Here is a 20,661-nt window from a genome sequence, read left to right as displayed (position 1 = left end):
TACATCCCAGCATGTCTCTGATGTATATACTATAGCAGGAGCTATATACCAAGAGAACTATACATCCCAGCATGTCTCTGATTTATATACTAGGAGAGAAGTGTACATCCCAGCACATCCGCATTGTATATACTATAGCAGGAGCTATATCTCACGAGAGTACTACAACTCCCAGCATTTTTGTTGTATATATTAAACAAGGGGCTGTATATCAAGGAAAAACTACAATCCCCAGCATGTCTCTGCTGTAATGGAAGGATCTTTATACCATTAGAATACTACGACTCCCAGTATGTATCTTGTGTATATGTTATACAAGAGGATGTATATGACGAGAGAACTACAATTCCCAGCATGTATCTATTGTATATATATTACACAATGGGCTGTATATTACGAGAGAACTACAACTCCTAGCATGTATCTGTTGTATATATTACAGAATGTGTTGTATATGACCAGAGAACTACAACCCCCAGCATATATATGTTGTATATATTACATAAGGGGTTGTATATGACGAGAGAACTACAACTCCCAGCATTCCCCGGCCTTCTATTCCAGAGCTCTCTGGTAGTACGTGTCAGAGGGGCCGCATTGTACCCTCCGTACAGGGGTCACCCCCTTACGTATGTACAGCACATCACTAACTGCCTCTCCAGACCCCGCCCCCTGCTCCGCCCCCACCCGCACGTGACAGATCACATGACCGTGACGTCGGCCCAGGTCCTATTGCTCGTACAGATCTAGCATCTAGTCGGGTTACGGGGAAGTTTGTGCAGCAAAACAAGAGAGACTTGTGCCCAGGAGTCCGGTATGTACCCCCGCCCCTTCCCCGCAGTGCGGGGTCCCCTCCGCTCGCCCGCACCCCACTACTGCCTATGTGTCTCCCCTTCTCTGCGGATATTCTGCATCTTGTCGCATCGCTGGTATTTTCGTTTAAAGGGGCGCTCCATTTCTGATCCCCTTTCTTTGTGTACGTGACAGTCAGTGTTGGCTATGGCTGCAGTGCAGAGGCAATTACTCAGCAGACACTTCCTAAATGCTTAGAATTATTTCCCTGTATGACTTTATCTACATTTGGATCTTCCCCAGCTGTTACAGAACAACAACTCCCAGCAGGCAGGCTGTCATGGCATGCTGTGAGTTGTAGTTTTACGCCACTTACAGCCTACAGATTGTAAATTATTGCCCCTAATATATAAATCCCTATAGATCACTATAGAGATCCCTCCCTGTATGTGTCTTAGTCACTGCCCCATAGCAAAACTGCTGCCAAAATTGTATAAGATTTGTTGTTGCTGCAGGTCAGGGCGTCAGCTTTAGTCTCGCTGGGTGTTTGTTGCTTTGTATCAGCATTAATAACCTCTGATTGTGATGTACCCGGGGCCGATACTTCTTTGTGCTCTTTGTTAAATCGCTGCCGGCCACTTATATGAACATCTGCTTATCAGGGACGTCTGCCCCCTGCCTAAAAGAGATTATAAAGTCCTAAAAGACAATGCAAAAGGAACCTTGGAGACAATGCATGGAGAGACTCTAAGCCCCCAAAAAAGATAAGGGTCAAGTGAGATGGTGCAGAAGTAGGGGCGGGGGTTAATTAAATGGTTTCATAATGGTGGTGAGTAAATGGGGGGAGGGGGGGAGGTCCGGTGAGGCGGCTCAGGATGGGGGAGGTCCGGTGAGGCGGCTCAGGATGGGGGAGGTCCGGTGAGGCGGCTCAGGATGGGGGAGGTCCGGTGAGGCGGCTCAGGATGGGGGAGGTCCGGTGAGGCGGCTCAGGATGGGGGAGGTCCGGTGAGGCGGCTCAGGATGTGGGAGGAAGATTCCAGTTCCTTTATTCAATAAATGGGGGATCCTTTAAGCTGGCGCACAAAAGGGAGATCCAAAGAGCCAGTCTGATAAGGGGTGGGGGTCCAAAATAAAGGGGCGCATAAATGGGTGGTCCAGTGCAAGAAATATAGGGTCATCCAGTGAGCTGGCAAAAAAGTGGTAGGTCTATCGAACCATCTAGTAATGGGGTCTTCTTTTTTTATGATAAAAGAAGGGTCCACTGGGTTGGTTCCTTCCACTGAGCTGGTGCCTGAAAAATACCGGGCCCCAAACCAAACCGCTGAAATTCAGGGGTGCCTCAAGATTTTTCTTGCATTACCCATCTAAGTTTCTTCCTTTCTGCCAAATAAGATGTCAAACCAGACACAAGAGGCACCTATGATCACTGGTCTGTGCCATGACACGTACATTTCCGACTTGAGCTTCGTTCTCCTTTCACCTGGCTGTGCAGCTTCACGGGCTGTTATACTGTATAGGAGCACTATCTCTCCCCCCTTCCCCCTGCTGTGTGCTGAAACTTTCTCTGCTGCTGTGAGATTACATCAGGCAGAGGAAGATGCTGACAGAAAGTGAGACAGTGTAACAACTTGTAAAACTATAGCACCACCTTCTAGCTCATTAGCATAATTTTAAAAGTTGTTTTTAGAAAAAATCATGGATAACATTATCACAGTCACGGTGCCTATGAGTAAGTGTCCCTGGTTTATCAGGATGGATTTTGATGGTAGATTTCTTTTTTTTTTTTCCCTCAAATATATTTTTATTTAAAGTTTTTTTGCATAAAATGCAAAACAGAACTTTAAATCAGATTGGTAGGTTTCTTTTAAGTTAAGGAATGAGGTTACAATGGTTAAAATTGGGTAACCTGCAGCAAAAGATTTCCCGGCTTACCTACGACATCCCAAGCCTTTTGAATTTTCAGCTGGAAATTAAAAGGATTTTTAAAAATGGGACTTTTTATAAAGATCGCCGCCCGCTGGTGGGTTTTCTGTGGTTGGTATTGCACTGCAATCCTTTTTAAATGAATAGGGTTGAGCTGCAATACCAGATTACACCTTAGTACAAGAGGGGCGCCGTAATGAATGTGCTCACCGCTCACTCTGTGTTCCAATGATAAGTGTACGGACCCCTTTATCTGTAGATGGGGGACAGCATTGAATCTTGAGACGTCCTTGTTAGAGGTGCATTCCCATGCTGGACCGAGTGTGCATGTTTATAGAGGGGACTGTTTGTTCATTATGTGACCTCTTTTTCCGCAGTAGTCAATGGGAAGAAAGTTCTCCACAGAGAAAGTTCCAGTGACACAGGAATAGCAGAAGCTTTTATGGGGTGGATCCGTGGTGGCGGGGGATAACTTTGCACCTACTACACCTATGTTTATCTGGGGGGGGGGTGAGAGGTGAAAGGTGAGCATTTCCTGGATGACTGCGGGAAGCTAAATGACATTTCCATAGCCTACAGGAATGTGCTGTAGTTTTATTACAGGGGAGGGGGTTGCACTGGGGGATTACAGCAGACTACCTCCGCTCCGTAGATTTATATATACACAGCTATAAGAGTCTTTGTCACCATAACAGAACTCTAGAATTATGGGATTCTAGGATACACATCACTTCTATATTTTAAATGGCCCCTTAAAAGGGTATTCCTCCCACGAAGACCAGATTCTTAAATCTACTCAGGATAATAGAATAACACACTCTCTAATTCACTATTATGAACAAAAATACAGTATTTCACAGATATAAGTCCAACCTGTCTCTTATCAGTCCTGGTGTACACAATTTCGGTTTCTCTTGAATATGACCATATATCCTCTGACTATGAGATTCTTCTCATGAATAGCTTCTCTTGTCTGCACGCTGTAGTGCTCTCTGCCTCCTGCCCCTCCCATCTGCATTACAAGACCAACTCAGACACAGGCACTTCCTGCCAGTGAGCAGAAGTGTGTAGAGACTTACTCTACTAACTACAGACAGATAAGGTCTTTGTAGCAGAGCTATAGGTGATATGTAGTAGAACTGAGTGTTTCATTGTGCGTTCTATCCATCTCATGGATCTCATCATCTCTGAAGGTCTCATCTCTTTTTCTATGTGTCAGATACTAGTACAATGTTCAGAAGCTAAATAATAGTGTAGATAAACCCTGTACCCTGATAATCTAAGCACATTGTCAGCTCACAGAACTAGATAGATCCACACACACCCTGGAATCTTACACTGACCATCACTTAGTAATAGGAGCTAGAACAGCAATAAAAGTGAGTACAATTGTAAAGTAAGGGGTTAAAATGATCTTTATTGTGTAAACATCACTAAGAGGTTAAAATTTGAGAACTTTCATGGGCAAAACCCCTTTAAGTCCTGACAGGGTGTGGTTAAAGGGGAACACATGATCTATTCAGGAATAAAAGGGACAATTACATATCTGATGCCGCAGAAAGTAATGGGTGAGGGCGTTATCATTTTACGCTATGTCTGGTACATTGCCACCATATTTTTGGGAGTTTTTTCTTCGGCAGGATGACGATGCAGCAGATCAAAGCAGACCAGAGTTGTCTCATTTCCACAATCAGATTTACAAAATCTCTCGTGGTTCAATGGTTATCAACACAGAAATTCTCCATAGATTCTCCTGCGGGTTGGTAACGATAGGATCCTGGACAACACGTGACGTAGCTGTGCATCACAGGGAATGTTCCTGGTCGTTAGAACATTCTTTGTTTATTTTGTGTTTATAAACCACAATCCTCCAATCTGATTGTGACAATCGATTTCCCAGAGACAATTCTGGTCTTCTGTGAGCTGCTACATGACCTCCTTCTCATTGGAAATCCTGGCCTTGATCCAACATGGCGGCTATGAACCAGAGACGTCCTAAAAGATTGGCCTCTCACCCGTTATTTGCAGGGTTCTAAAGTGTTATTTTTAAAGGGTGTATGCATTGCCCTGTGTATATATAACAGGTCCACTCTCCTGATTTTCGTGGGATCTTGTCATCTTATGATCTATCAGTTACATTTCAACACGTCCGATGCTTCAGTTTTTGGTGGAAATCGCAGTAGGTTATTCCATCCTCTCCAGTCAAAACACACGCAATCTCGGGCCGATCCAAGCATGCATGTGTGTATTGGGTAGACAAAAGGAATAGCTGTAAGAAGAACCAGCTTGAGAAAGGCCGTTTCATCTGTTCCACGTCACTTCTATAGACACTTGTTAAAAAAAAGTGTGGACTGTGTCATTTGTGTTGTGTAAAGTATCGGTGGCTTTTGCGCTGCTATTTGTTGATCAGGGAGCCGTGTCAGTGTATTTCAGGTGTCATCATCATGCCAAGACGGATGCTAATGCCTCACAAGTCTGTTTTCTCTCACTCCCGGCCCCCAAAGTGGCTGAATGGTCCCTTTACTATGAACTCAGCCAAAGGTGGATACCGGGTCTTCTCTGCTAACTCCAGTCCTGCCTGCGTGGAGCTGGCCAAGAGAATCACCGAGTGAGTATGGACCCCGTGTCCTAAGATATGAAGCTAGTGGCTCCTACATGGCACCTAACAGTGTACAGAACCTTTCAAGGGGGTCCACACGCTCCCAAATCATCACCTGTAATACATGATATTCCTCTCCTCTGCAGGCGGCTCGGTATTGAACTTGGAAAAGCTGTTGTCTACCAGGAGACCAATGGAGGTGAGAAAGGTCCATGCTTCTAAAACTTAATGTATATAGCACCAACGTATTCTGCAGCGCTGTACAGATCATGGGGGACAAATACAGACAAAATAAGACATAACAGAGCAAAAGGCATGAGGGCAGGGCGCTCACAAGAGCTCACAATCTATGAGTCTTTGTGCAATAGAACCTCTATGGCGCCAAGTCCTGGGAGAGCAGGTGTAATGCGGACTTTGGCCAGTGGATGTTTTACTTTTCCGGTTACTATTGACTAATAAAGTGATTTAGAAAGATGATTATATTGACAGTTCCGGTAATATAGTAATAATTATTTTATAAGCGATGGTAGGATTTAATCTGCTATGGGTGGCATGGTGGCTCAGTGGCTAGCATTACACCCTTGTAACGCTGGGGACCTGGGTTCAAGACCCAGGGTCAACATTTGCAAAGAGTTTGTATGTTCTCTCCGTGTTTTCATGGGTTTCCTCCGGGTCCTCCGGTTTCCTCCCACACTCCAAAAACATACTGTTAGGTTCATTGGGGACAGGGACTGATTTCGCAAGTTCTACGTAAATAAAGGAATTATTATACTTTATAATCCGCTGATCTGCATCGTCATGAATTGGTAAATGGTTGAGGCAATGGGTCATAAAATAACTTCTCGATTACTCATGGATTTCAGAGCTTTTACCCTGGTCACATATCCTGTGAATAGAAGAGAAACGTCTATAGCGGCACAAGCCCTTAAAAGGAATCTATCAGCACTTTTGACCGTTCAAACCTGCAGACATTGTTAGGTAGAAATCTTGTCCGTGTGCGGGTCTGATTGCAGTTATGTCTCATCTTCTACTTCTTACAGACCTGTGACAATCTGCAAGACAACTGACTGCCTCGGGAACCTGAATCCCTGCAGTAGGGCAAAAGATCTTTAAAGGGAATCTGTCAGCAGGGTTGGCCTTACAAAGCAGCTGACAGTGATATATTGGCCCTGGAGATCTGTGTAACCATACTTGTGTGTGCTTATGTCAGTTATAACAAGACTGTAAAATGCCTTCACTGTAGCTGGACTTGAAGCACACTGGTGTGTGGTATATCTTTATTGTGATGCTGCATAGCCTCCCTTTAGCAGCTTCTGTTTGTATACTACAGCATTTGCCCATTGTGCTGTGTTCAGTGAAGAGATCTCACAAACCAGTGCTCCAAATCCAGCTACAATCCTGGAATATAAACACATTCGTGCATTTTACAACCCTGCTGCTAATAACAAAGTAAACAAAGCTACAGTTACCACTCTCCAGGGACAAAACCTAACACTGTCTGCATTGTTGTATGGTCAAACCTCCTGACAGATTCCCTTTTATAGCTCTATTGTCCTGCTGCGGCCAGTTATCTTTAAGACTGAGATGGAGAAGATTTGACATCACGGAGCTTCCAGGACACTGCACATTTATAAGTTTTAGTTGTAAACTTACTAAAATAAAACCTAAGGAAAAGGCTAGGATTTTTTATGCATTTTTTTATTTTACATTTCCTAAATTATAACCTTTTTCATTGTTTCTTTAGAAACTAGAGTGGAAATTCAGGAATCGGTTCGCGGACAGGATATATTTATCATACAGACGATCCCAAGGTAAATAATCTGGAAGCGGGAGGACAGCTGGATAGTTGACTAATAGTCGACTGCTTTATAGGGAAGCAGATTGTACGGCAGTCCCCTATGAATCGACCTAATCTGCCATCCTCATCTTATCAGTGACCCATCCGCGCTATTCTAGGAATCTATATAAGAAGAGATACTCCGCACAGAGGAGACGCTCAGCCTAAACCTCATTCCTTTGGCATCTGCAGCTGTCGTAGAATAGGGATTATGGCGAGCGTTATTATCTCTGGCTTTATGTTATTCGGGCTTGAAGGTCACAGAATTATAGCGGCAGGTGTGGCGGCTTCACAGGCTCCCATTGTCATCTACATGATTGGTGCATTACTGATCGCTTTCTGTATTGACCCCTTCGCAGGGACGTGAACACCTCTGTGATGGAGCTATTGATCATGACGTACGCTCTAAGGACATCCTGTGCCAAGAATATCATCGGGGTCATCCCTTACTTCCCTTACAGTAAACAGAGTAAAATGCGCAAGAGGGGGTCTATCGTCTGCAAACTGCTGGCGTCCATGTTGTCCAATGCGGGTAAGTGGATCATCCATTTATATCTATATAGTGGCATTGGCAGGTTATGATCTGGGGTATATGAATGTGCCCTTTGTGTGTTCACAGCACAAGGAAAATTCCCAGTACAAATCTCATTCACATTCGCAGAAATTTGCTACATGTCAGTCTGATCATTAGGAGTCCAACGCGGTTTATAAGAAGGGACCTTTGTATGTCTGCATTAGTCACGCGTGTGCGAGGGCTCCACTCTCTTTAACGAGACTACAGGGATTGGCCATGGGAATAAATGATACGGCAAAACAAACGCATGACTTAACGGGGTTGGACATTTTACCTCATGATTTTTGTAGTGTGTGTGTGGGGGGCAGGATATTAGATAATTTACCAATATACATCTATTAATAGTTCTTTTCTGATTTCTGGATATATAAAGTGAAGCCTCCTGTCTTTTTACCTCATCAGTCAGACATTCCTGACCATAAAATGGCGGCAGATGGAGGGTCATGTGATCTCTAACTGGTGATTGTTCATAGAGATATAGAGATCACATGACCCTCCATCTGCAGCCATGTTATGGTCAGGAATCTCTGGCTGATGAGGTAAAAGTCAGGAGGCTTCACTTTATATATCAAGAAAGCGGAGCAGAACTAATAATAGATGTATATTGGTAAATTACCTAATATTCTGCACCCCACACGTCCACACAAACATTACTAAACATATAAGGTAAAGTGGCCAATCCCTTTAATTCTCCAAACATATGGGGAGACATGACCCCAGGCCTCTTGATTAGTTGGGCCCACATTAATCAGATTGTACTCCTCTATCCAGCGTATGTAGCATAACTTGAATGGACCATATTTTACCCAATTGAACTATCAGCCCCCCTTAAGTCGGGTATGAAATGTCCTTTCTAGAATTCCCTCTTTTTTTATGTGAAATCTTGCCTGTTTACCCATAAAACAAAATCTCCTCCAAAATCATGAGAGGGAAGTCATATTTTGCCCGAGAGGAGTTAAGTTTTGAGGCTGCAGGGGGAGCAGCACTACACACATATATTAAAGATAAGAATCTCATCTTTCAGATCACGTAAGGCGGCTGCAGACCGTTAAAGATATGGCAGAAATCCAGTTTATCCAGTCCTGTAGATCGCAGAACCTCAAGCGATATGAAAAGATGAGTTTCTTGAGGCTTGTGGTTCTGTGATCTACAGAACTGGATAAACTGGCAGTGAAAGACATGGTTGGAAATGTGAGCTGCAGATAAAAATCCAGTTCCTGCCTTATTTTTAACTGTCTGCAGCTGCCTAATGTGACCTAAAGGATGAGATTCTTATCTTTAATATGACACCATGTTTCTAGGCGCTATGGAAGACATGGATGTCTGAAGTGATGCTCCCCCTGCAGCCTATAAACTTGACTTTTTAGGAGATATTATTTTTTTTTTATAGGTAAAAGGGTGAGATTTTACATAAAAGAGGGAATTCTAGAAAGGACATTTCACACCCTACCTTTGGGGCTGCTAGTATAATGGGGTGACAGGTTACCTTTTTAAAATGATCAGAATTGCTCTCTAGATATGGTATTGCTCTTAAATTTTTTTTTTGGTAATCTGAACCTTTAGGACTCACACACATCATTACAATGGACCTGCATCAAAAAGAGATTCAGGGCTTCTTCAACTTTCCTGTGGACAATCTGCGAGCGTCCCCGTTCCTGCTACAGTATATACAAGAGGAGGTGAGCAGTACCACATACACCACATTCAGACTCTTCCTCCAGTTGCCTCCTTAGTAGTCAGGTACTCAGTCACTGTCTAAGAATTTTACATGATGTCCTGTATGGGATCATCCACTCATCATGTTCTTTCCTTTTTCAGATCCAAGATTACAGAAATGCAGTGATTGTCGCAAAGTCTCCGGATGCGGCAAAGAGGTAAAAGAAAAATTAGCTTAAAAAGCCAAAACGTATCTGCGGGCGCAATAATACAGTAGTATGCGAAACATAATATATCTTATAAGAATCTGAATCCGATATTGATGTCTTATGAATAGGTCACAATTATATCTCTAAGGGTACATTTACACGATCGGGTGCTCACATTCACACGTGTCAGTGTGCTAGAGAGGAGGTGAAATGAGCGCTGGACACTCCTCTCCAAAAGGCAGGGCCGGCGCCATAACACGGCAAAATATAGGACATGTATATAGTCCTATATTTCTCCGGTCACTGTACGGTAAGACAGTGTGTGCTCACCGCACCGTGAATGGGCGTTATAGGTGTCAATGGGGACGATATCCTATCAGTCCCCATTACATTTGTGTGATTGAGCCCTCAGTTGGCCAATTACACAGGACTTTGCTCAAAGAGAAGATTTTGCTATTGGATTTAAATACAGAGTTTGTTCTTACTTTCTTCATACCATCTATTAAGGGCGCAATCCTATGCCGAGCGTCTGCGCCTGGGACTTGCTGTGATCCACGGGGAGGCACAATGCGCAGAACATGACATGGCCGACGGACGTCACTCACCACCCACTGTGAAGAATACCACCGTTCACCCCGGGCTGGAGATCCCCTGTAAGTGTGTTTCTTGTATGGTCTTTAATTTAAAGTATCCCACAGCTGTATGTACTGGTGGGGGGTCCTCACAGTGTAGATCTTACTAACCTTGGTCTTTGGACCACCTGGTACAGGTAAAGCTCTACAGTGTAAGGACCTCTCTAAACAGCTCCATGCATGTATTCTTAAAGGGGGTGTCCAGGATTTAGAAAAAAAAAATTGTCCGCTTTCTTCCATAAATAGCGCCACACCTGATCGTAGATTGTGGTGGTATTGAATGAATAGTTTGCATGGTCAGGACCGGGACAACCCCTTTAAAAGGAAGGGAATAAACAGGTTCATGTTGAAACTCTACATGCCTGATCCTACTGTCCCTCAATAATCTGCTGGGGGGTTGGGCAGAGAATAATTTTGTGTATATGGATTAGCTTTAGAGTTTATGTGAATATTTCTAGTACAAGTCATCGTTACGCAGGTTCTATTGATAGCCCTGTTATATATATAGCAGTGTAAATACACAGAGAATGATAAGAGTTATTGAGGAAGGGGAGTGATGGCCAAAGGCCGGGGGCAGCTACATCAATGGGATTTCAGGCTATGAATGGAACGTCTTCCGAGGAAGCGCAGGAATGTGGACTGACGACTTCTAAGAAGATAATCATATCTGCTCTCTAAGAAGCAGAAGATCAAGGAGAAATGACAACAAGTGTCAGAACACACAGAACTGTATCTGTCACATTGGCTGAAGAGGTTGTGCCAAGTACACAAGTTATCTAATGCCGGTCTGCTTCATACGGGGGGACAAGGACCCCTGTTCTCATAATAGGTGGCCAGACCCTACATAATCAGACACTTGCGGTATTAGATGTTCACTTGGAAAAAACCCCTTTAATGTATGTGAATAGAATAAAAAGGGAGTTTTACAGGAACCTGTTTATACAGCATGAAATACAGATAATTTCCCCATTACAAAGTTGAAATGGACATAAAGGGAATATAAAAGCTCAGCAGTGTATCCATTAATGATTAATGTAATAACCGTATATACTCGACTATAAGCCAACCCGAATATAAGCCAAGGCCACTAATTTTGCCACAAAAAAACTGTGAAAATCTATTGAATCGGGTATAAGCCTGGGGTAGGAAATGCATTGGTCACAGCCAGTAAATAGCTAGTCGCCCCCCCCCCCCCCCCCTAGTATTTAGCCATCCAGCCCTCTGGCCAAATATATAGCCAGCCCCCTTCCCAATAGTCGGTCACCACCCTGCCCTAGTAGTTAGCCAGACTCCTACCCCTATAGTCGGCTGCATTCCCCCAATCTAATCGGCCCTCTGCCCCTGTAGTTAGCCAGCCCCCATTTGCCCAATTCCTTAAAAAAAGTCAAAAACTCACCTTTCTGGTGCCCCCTCAGATCTTCTCTTCTCCGGTCCCGCAGCGGCAGGTCCCGTGTGCAGCAGCTGACGTCACAGCTTATGTGCCAGAGCAACACACGGACCTGTTGACGTCATAGACTGTCCACAGGAAAGGGCTTTTGATAGGGCTATTTACTTGTTTTTTTCTCGACCCGAGTATAAGCCGTGTATACTCATGTATATACGGTAAATAACTTATTTCCCCCTTTTCTGGCTGCTCTGAGGATAAATTAATTCATTTTGTCTGAAGGATCAGGAAGCAGGCACTTTACACACGCTTTTCAATGATTTCCCAATGATTATACCCCTTCCTGAGAGTCAGAGCCTTATGTGTAACAATTGTCTGTCCTGAAGACCTCCATCCCCCTCAGTCACAGCTGGATGATGGCTACTGTGACTTGGGGGACTGTGTGTCTTCAGTACAGTCAGCTGCTTATCCCTCACTTTAAATAGCTCCTCTTTATGGGAGTTTAGCAAATATGGATTTTACCCCAGCAGATGGATGTTTAATGTGAATGGTCAGCCCATGGGTGGTATATGGACATATATCCTGAACACTGTGTTGGGATCCAGAATTTTTGCTGTACATGTGTATGATGCTTAGAGTCTTCATTAGATTTATCAGCCCTTTTGATGCAGTCCTTCATATTAATGTTTTTAACAATATGTATTGTTTCCTGCTCTATAACATGCTGCCTGCAGATAGGACACTATGTACAATCTACAGGCAGCATGTTATAGAGCAGGGGTAGCTGAGCAGAATGTACATAGTGTCTTATCTGTGGGAAGCATGTTATAGAGCAGGAGGAGCTTAGTAGATCATAGAATTATTTATTATAGGGCATACTGTCCGCTATGTAAATGTGCTCAGCCCCTCTTGCTATATATCATGCTGCCTGAACCTCAGACACCATATTCCATGTGACCGGTTCTCTATATTGAACACATATTAGCTGACCTGCTATAAGACGAGCAGGGCAGGAGTGTATTTGCTATATATTTGGGTTGATTTACTGCTCCTCTTCCGGAGGATATAACCTTACGTCTATGTGCAGCCATTGCTTATTTGCTTCCTGTGCTTTTGCTATTAGGCAAACGGCAGCCCCTGTATCCAGGCATTGAACTGCCAAGTATGGAAAGCGTTGTGCTGTGTGCCGCGTGTCCGCTTGCTGTGCTTCATTACTTACTGTGTGCCCACTTACCCACCTCTCGCACTCATATACATCACCAGTCTGTCAAACACTGAGCCGCTAAGTGTCCCATCATCCTGACCTGACCAAAGAAGGACATAGAGAGTAGATGGAGCCATGTAACATAATATATACTGTATCCTGCTGCTAATGTTCTCTAACACATCAGTCAGTGGGGTCCAGAGCGTAACACTAATATATACTTCTATATTCTCTCATTATCTACGCTATATATAATATATACTGCCTGTATCCTGCTGCTAATGTTCTCTAACACATCAGTCAGTGGGGTCCGGAGCGTAACACTAATATATACTTCTATATTCTCTCATTATCTACTCCATACATAATTACAGCCTGACAGATTTGCATGGAAGTGCAAGAAATAGGTTTGTTGTTTGCTGCTCCTTATAGATATTATTATCAGCTGCAGACTGGGGAGGCATGCTGGGAGTTGTAGTTCTGCAGCAGCTGGAGAGCCACTGGCAGACATGAATGGCGTTGCTGTGTGTGTGTGTTTTGCATGCTAAATCCCCCTTACTGTATTATTGCACAATTAACTCTATCCTTTCTCCATTAAGTGATGATGGCAAAGGAAAAGCCGCCGATCAGTGTGGTGGGAGATGTGGGAGGACGGATCGCCATCATAGTGGTAGGAAGATGCTGCAATACTTGTATGTGTCATGATGTTTTCTTATCAAAGTCTCTAACTTTGTGATTGTGGTTGGGGGGGTCTGTGTGTGACTTTAGGATGACATCATTGATGAAGTTGAGAGCTTCGTGGCCGCCGCAGAGATTCTTAAGGAGCGCGGAGCGTACAAGATCTTTGTGATGGCCACTCATGGGATCTTGTCTGCCGATGCCCCCAACCTTATTGAAGACTCTGCAATCGATGAGGTCAGTGCACAGATAAGTAGATGCCGATTACATGATACTGTAGTAGCTAGAATATCAATATTTCAGTCATTTGTTACCCCTTAAGTTCTACCCATATTGTCTGGTCGGAGCTTATCACTTATCTGGGGGCAAAGTTCTAGGTGGTCAGTATCTGAGAAGTAGTGGACAAAACTCACAAAACCTCCAGCAATCTGGGGCCCAGAGTGGCTCCTGCACTCATCATTGTGTACCAGGCGGTGCTGTGTACATTTACCAGTGGTTATACCTGGTACTGCAGTTCAGTCCTACACCAGCAGCAGGGATTGCAAATTGTTTGTAGCTCAGTATTTCCGTTCACCACTGCACAACAAAAAGTCTGAGCATGCCCTTAGAAGGATCATAATGTAATGTAAAGTGCAATAAAATGTATAAAGGAGGTGATATGAAACGCATATAATTTGTGGAAGGAAGCAAATTTGCGTCCTTTTAGTAAAAATGTTGTATGTAAAGTGTCTCCTTAGTAACACTCTTAATATAGAGTTGTTAAGGAGAGCCCATTCATATACTCTACACACCCTATCTTGTTTACTGTAACGTTAAGCAGCTTCTCCTTCGCTCCCCTGAGTACTTCATTACTTGTATACATTTTCAACTTCACTTATTACCTTTTTATTTCTTTGGCTACATTCATATTGGATTTTGTGCAGCATAAGCTTCTCAAAGCTCCTGGCATATACACAGAGAGAATACATAGACATATACTGACAGAAGGAGGCCTCATTTTTATCTCTGTATGTCCGGTATACAGGCAGTCCCCGGGTTACGTTCAGGATAGGTTCTTTAGGTTTGTTCTTAAGTTGAATTTGTATGTAAGTCGGAACTGTATATTTTATAATTGTAACCCCAGACAGAATTTTTTTTGGTCTCTGTGACAATTGGATTTTAAAAATTTTGGATTCTCATAAGAACCAGGATTAACAATACATCTTAATTGCAGACACCTTTTGATAACTGTTATAGCTGATTATTGTAGCCTAAGGGTAAAGTACATTAAATTACCAACATCCAGAGGTCCGTGTGTAACTAGGGGTCGTCTGTATGTCAGGTGTTCTTAAGTAGGGAACCACATCCAGAAGAAAACACCAGATGCAAAGACGCAGCAAGCTACATCCTTACCTGCTGCTCCCTCCTGCTGAGCCACAATGTGCACAGCGGAGGCCATTGGCAGCATATGGTGTCCCTCCAATTGTAAGGACTATGACATCACTGGGGAAACACCCTAAACATTGGCGGTAGCCAATCACTAGCTGCTGATGTTCACTCGTGGTTACAGAAAACCTCATACAATGTGTAGGATTCATGCTGTATGGATCAGGCTCTCCTTAGCAATACGTATGAGAATGTTGCTTAGGAGAGCCTTTACATAGAGTTTTAGGATAAAAAGACACAAATTATTACACATCTTCTTTTTACCTCCTTTACAAATGCCTTTTATTTTTCTCCGTGTTGGAGACACTTTAATGAGTGAAACACTTGTGTCTGTTCTGTTCTCCCTAAGGTTGTGGTGACAAACACCGTCCCCCACGAGGTACAGAAGCTGCAGTGCTCAAAGATCAAAACCGTGGACATCAGCCTGATCCTGTCCGAAGCCATCCGCCGGATCCACAACGGAGAGTCCATGTCCTACCTCTTCCGCAACATTGCAATGGATGATTGATTGGTTCTGCCCAGCTTATCAGTCCAGTGCTGGATGGGTGCCAGTCACAAGTGGGTGAAGCTCCATGTGCAAAGAGGGTCAACTTTGCTTGAGGAATCCCGTCCCTTTTTGCATTCACACTACAGGCACTGCCACTTTACGGCTGGGGGTGAGGGGAACCCTGCTTTACTTATCTCTGCTTGGATGAGAATGGGGATACACCTGATTTGGGGGTTTGGAAGGATTTGTAGCTTGCGTTGTAAATTTGTCTTCAGTCCATCAAGAACTGGATAACATAACCATTTAGCTTTCCTCTTGGATGCGGATGTCCTGAGCCTTCCGTGAATCGAGATGGTGTTGGTATTGCTCCATACTGAATCGGCATTAACCCATGGGCTGCCATAGGAGCAATATAGGACAACACCATTGGATACACCTATTTGAGTATATGCATCCATCTATACATACAATACACATCAATATATAATATCTAGCTGGCAGAGTGGGTTCTGTAATGTAAAGGTTGGGTAATCCCGAATTATTAGGTGGATCGTCTGGCCCAACTAAGTATGACGCAAGCCGTAATTTCATAGACCGTGTGAGCATGCACTCGCACACGTACATGCGTATAGTAGCTTCACACATACTGCTTATGTCTGTGTACATACAAGATCTCTGTACACAAATGTGCATGAAAATATAGCAAAAAGTGAAAAAAATTGTGTAAATATTTAGGTGACTAAATTAATGCTTTGTAGTAATGGATGGGTTTGGCTGGGGACATTGATTAGATCTGCAACATTTAGGGTGGGTACAACACAGCAGTATCATATACAGGCAGACCATCCCTTTATCCTATCCTGCTCCACAGGACAGACTAGAAAATAATCACTGGGGGGGGTCCGCAATCACAAAGATGATTTTTTATTTCCCCTAAATGATAGAGATAGCCGAACGCTCAGACATTGCTGGACCTGCGCCCCATCGATTAGGTAGAATGGGACAACCCCAGGAAAGCTTGAGCGCCCCCTAGCAGTTCTGCCATCCTGTTACTAACTCGGTTTGCCCAGAATGACATAACTAAGAACAATTTTTCCAGCTTTTGCTAGGAAATGTAGTTTTTTGTGCTCCATTAAGGAGCAGGTGTAAATATATACTAAGGTGTTTGCATTGTAGTACATAGACCAGTGTATATACAAGCCGTGTGTAACTATATACATATATTTTCACACTGTATATACTCCTTTGCTTGGATTTTACAAGTTTCTCTATAGGTGAACATGACGTCCTGTGAATCCTATTGCTGTCCTGATTTCATTCCCGTCTGAGTTCCGTGTATTGCGAAGATGATCTGCGGGGCCATGCTATATAGGGAGATGTGTTCTGTACATTGTATATACTTTACAATAACCTCTGGTAGAGCTCTGCCAGGATAAATCCACTTACCTTGTGTATGTACGACTGCTGCGGGCACACCTACTGTACGTGTGCGGGGCTGCTGCGGGCACACCTACTGTACGTGTGCGGGGCTGCTGCGGGCACACCTACTGTACGTGTGCGGGGCTGCTGCGGGCACACCTACTGTACGTGTGCGGGGCTGCTGCGGGCACACCTACTGTACGTGTGCGGGGCTGCTGCGGGCACACCTACTCTACGTGTGCGGGGCTGCTGCGGGCACACCTACTCTACGTGTGCGGGGCTGCTGCGGGCACACCTACTCTACGTGTGCGGGGCTGCTGCGGGCACACCTACTCTACGTGTGCGGGGCTGCTGCGGGCAGGGTACACTTCTCAGTACTGTATTGTATGATTTTGTGTGTTTTATGTTTTATTTTTACTCGCAATAATAATTTAGTTTTAACTTTATTTTCATGGTTTTGCTGGGGTTAAAAAAAAATCATCACAACTGAGTTTTTCCTCTAAACCTGTGTTTCGTATCTTGGGTTATTTGATGATTTGAGTTGGATTGTTGTGATAATGTTTTTGGTTGCCATAAAGAACCATTGGCTTACATGTGTCCTGATATGTTATACTAAGCTATATTGGAAATAGGAGGGCTAAATCTTGGGTGTTACCACTGGGTGGTATATGCCCAATAGTGGGGCGGCATCAGAATTTTTATTTCTCAGAAACAGCTCCACCGTTGTTTATTGGTTGTGTCTGGTATTGCAGCTCAATGCACTTGGAGGAGATACAACTGATTGACAAGAGGAGCAGTGTTACTATAAAGGAAAAGCTTCATCCACCTGCTGGGGCCACAATTGCTGCACATATACCCTGCAGCCGGGTAATGGCTGTGATTCCTATGGGTGTGCAGAAGATGTTATGTGAGACTTAAAGGGTTTTTCTGGTCATTACAGGTATTCCTGTATCCACTGGATATGAGATAACTTACTGATGGTTGGTGGGATCCCCACAGATCATGGGAACGGGGTTGTGTTGTACCCCAAGTGAGACCTGAGCGCTCTATGGCACAGACACTTGAGCGAACAGCTTTACTATTCCTTCTGGGGTACCACAGACCCTTGTCCTCGTCATACATGGAGGTGGGGAACCCACCACTAGTTAGCAAGTTATACAGGAAAACCTTTAGTGGGAGGACAAAGTAGCGATTTCACTTAAAACCCACTTGTCCGAAATGCCCCTATATGGGCATAAAAAGACGCCATTTTTTTAAACGGCACCTAGTAGATTGTGCATTACACGCTTCATAGTGCACAAGGATATGATCAGGAATAGCCGCAGTATAAAGCATGGGGAACACGGGTAGAGCGATGGGTTAAGAACCCTGCAAATTCATTGCAATGTGAAGAATAGGACTTTTAGACATTAGGAGAATAGTGGAACCTAAATCAATAGGACCCGACCCCACTATATGATTCTTACATTAGATTATGTCACGTGGCTACTGTATAAGTAGAGGTCTTCAGTAACAGGATGACAGTGACACCTGCTGTTTATTTAGAGGTACTACATGTAACTATACAGCCAATAATAACCAATCCCTCACAGTGTAAGTGTTCTGTCTATGCATTGGGCATCACTGTATACTATCTTAAAGAGTGAAAAAAAGGCAATAATGAGAATTTTCTCAGAGCTTTTAGGGTATAGATCCATTTAGGGTATAGGTGAAAACCAATGCAGAATGATTGATTAATGTCAGGTTGGATTCCCTGGTAAAACATGCAAAACTGCACATTTATTTTAAAGGGCATCTACCACGAAAATGAAGGACTGTATGCAAATAAGCTCGAGGGGCTCCAGGCTCCGTTAATACCTATCGAGCCTGGACTCATACAGTCCTTCATCCTCATGGTAGATGCCCTTTAACCATAGACCAACAGTGACCCAGAGACTTCCATGTCTGTGTGGTTGTTGACTAGTATCCTGAATTGTATCCTAAAAAATTGGCTACATTTGGAGAAAGCAGGTCTATCCACCACTGCTGGCTATAGACTGGATATGGTATCCCTATTTTAGGGATGCTGAGCTGTAATACCAGTCCAGGGACAAGAGTGGCGCTGTTTCCGAAATCAATTATCTTCTTACCGTGCCAGCTGTGTAATAGAGGTAAACGCATCACAAGGCACCTAGTAAGTCATGACGTGTCCGCATTCAATAAGTCATGAATTACCCGCGATGGAGATGGCACAACACTGTGATTTCTGCCTATGTTATTCATATGAGCTTCCAACGTATGGCCAGGAGGGGGCATTATATGAGACATTGCCCTAAAACGGATCCCAGGACGTGTGAGGTTGGATGCCCATGTGCCCGCTATGAGGGGGGGCATGAGGCGCGGCCATTGATGTCTTCGAAGAGAGGATCATTGTATTTTCCTGCAGAGCAAATAAGAATGTGACGTATATTTTTCAATAAATAATCGGATGTGTTACAATAATCATTGTGTGTCGTCATTTATGGTACAAAGCATCCGGAAAGTCTCCAGACGCCATCACTCCTCAAGTCGTCACCATCATTCTGCGCTCTATACCCCCCATAGTGACAAAGGGAACACAGGACATTACAAATCTTTGATATATTATTGAAAAAATAAAAGTATATAGACTCTCCCCAAATTCATATTTGCGGCAGCTTTGGTTGCGACTACAGGCTCCAATCTTCCTCCGTATTCCTGGATTTGGGGATTTTCATACTTTCCAGTTATGTTGGATGGTACAGCCATGTCTATCCAGAAATGTTTAGTTGGGCTGAAGTCATAGCTTACAACCACTGGATACGTGTACTTATTGGAGATTTATAAGAAGTTTTGGGGTAAAATTGTTCTAGTTGGCCATTGGAACCAATCAGAGCTCTGCTTTATATTTATAAATTGCTGTGGGAAAATGAAAGCTGAGCTCTGATTGGTTGCCATGAGCAATTATGATAAATCTACCTATTGTCTCCAGATTTTACCACATTAAACTACTATCCCCCTCAGGTAAGGTATAAAATGTCCTTTCTAGAATTCCATCTTTTTATGTGAAATCTCATCAATTTACCTAAAAAAAAAAATCTCCAATCATAATCATCTGAACAAAATAAGCAGAGATGCGTCGTATTTTGGCTGAGATAAGTGAAGCTTGTGCTTCTGGGACTTACAGAACTGGAGGTACATCAGTTAAAAAATAGGTGGGACTAACTATTTATATCGGCGGCTCGTATTTCCAACTAAATCTTTGTCTATAGCTCCAGTTATGGAGCTCCCAGAACCACAAGCCTGATGTGATTTAAAAGATGAGATACTTTAATCTGACACCATGGTTCTAGGTGCTACAGAACCGAAGATAGCAGTGTCTGATGTGACACTGTTTCTCCATCCTCTAAACTTGACTCCTATGAGGCAAAATATGACTCTTCTCTGCTCATTCTCACTTGAGATTTTTTTTGTTTTAGATTTAGGTAAATGATTGAGATGTCACATAAAAGAGAGTAAATTTCATCCCCTAGCTGAGGGGGCTGGTGGTTTAATGGTAAAATCCGGTGATTTTAATGCATAAGGTCTTGTGGATGGCATGTAGAATACCTGGGGCACAAAATCTCAATTACACAAGTTTGATGCAAATCCACAGCAAAATCCTCTTCAAAGGTTTTAAGATTTTAATTATATTTAATTATAAAGTCAATAAATTTGAATTATATAATTTTATATAAATCCAATATATTATAAATTAGACGGTTTTGGATGCCGGCAGTGGATTCATTCAGCCACCCATAACACTGACATATTTAGGGTCCTTATTATATATATAAAATCGTGAC

The 20,661-nt window shown here is 43.4% G+C and overlaps 1 protein-coding gene across 4 annotated transcripts; it reads left to right on the top strand.

Annotated features, from left to right (window-relative positions):
* The first annotated feature begins 664 nt into the window (after nt 1–664).
* Nucleotides 665–19,300, top strand: PRPSAP1 (phosphoribosyl pyrophosphate synthetase associated protein 1). 4 transcript variants are annotated; one of them, XM_072111944.1, is made up of 12 exons: nt 665–814; nt 5,149–5,323; nt 5,461–5,513; nt 7,059–7,125; nt 7,511–7,683; nt 9,289–9,404; nt 9,544–9,599; nt 10,098–10,243; nt 12,730–12,768; nt 13,410–13,480; nt 13,579–13,725; nt 15,263–19,300. In XM_072111944.1, the coding sequence occupies exons 2-12, from the start codon at nt 5,160–5,162 to the stop codon at nt 15,419–15,421; spliced, it is 1,191 nt and encodes a 396-aa protein (XP_071968045.1). In that variant the 5' UTR covers nt 665–814; nt 5,149–5,159; the 3' UTR covers nt 15,422–19,300. The 4 variants fall into 4 exon arrangements, with proteins under 4 accessions (XP_071968045.1, XP_071968047.1, XP_071968048.1 ...); XM_072111947.1 differs by having other exon boundaries at nt 686–814; nt 5,220–5,323; XM_072111945.1 differs by having other exon boundaries at nt 702–814; nt 5,139–5,323.
* Nucleotides 19,301–20,661: the final 1,361 nt, after the last annotated feature.

The sequence above is a fragment of the Engystomops pustulosus genome, chromosome 6, assembly GCF_040894005.1.
Source record: "Engystomops pustulosus chromosome 6, aEngPut4.maternal, whole genome shotgun sequence".
In the NCBI taxonomy this organism is placed as follows: domain Eukaryota; kingdom Metazoa; phylum Chordata; class Amphibia; order Anura; family Leptodactylidae; genus Engystomops; species Engystomops pustulosus.
Note: the sequence above shows the minus strand (reverse complement) of the source record. Positions and strands in the feature narration are given on the sequence as shown.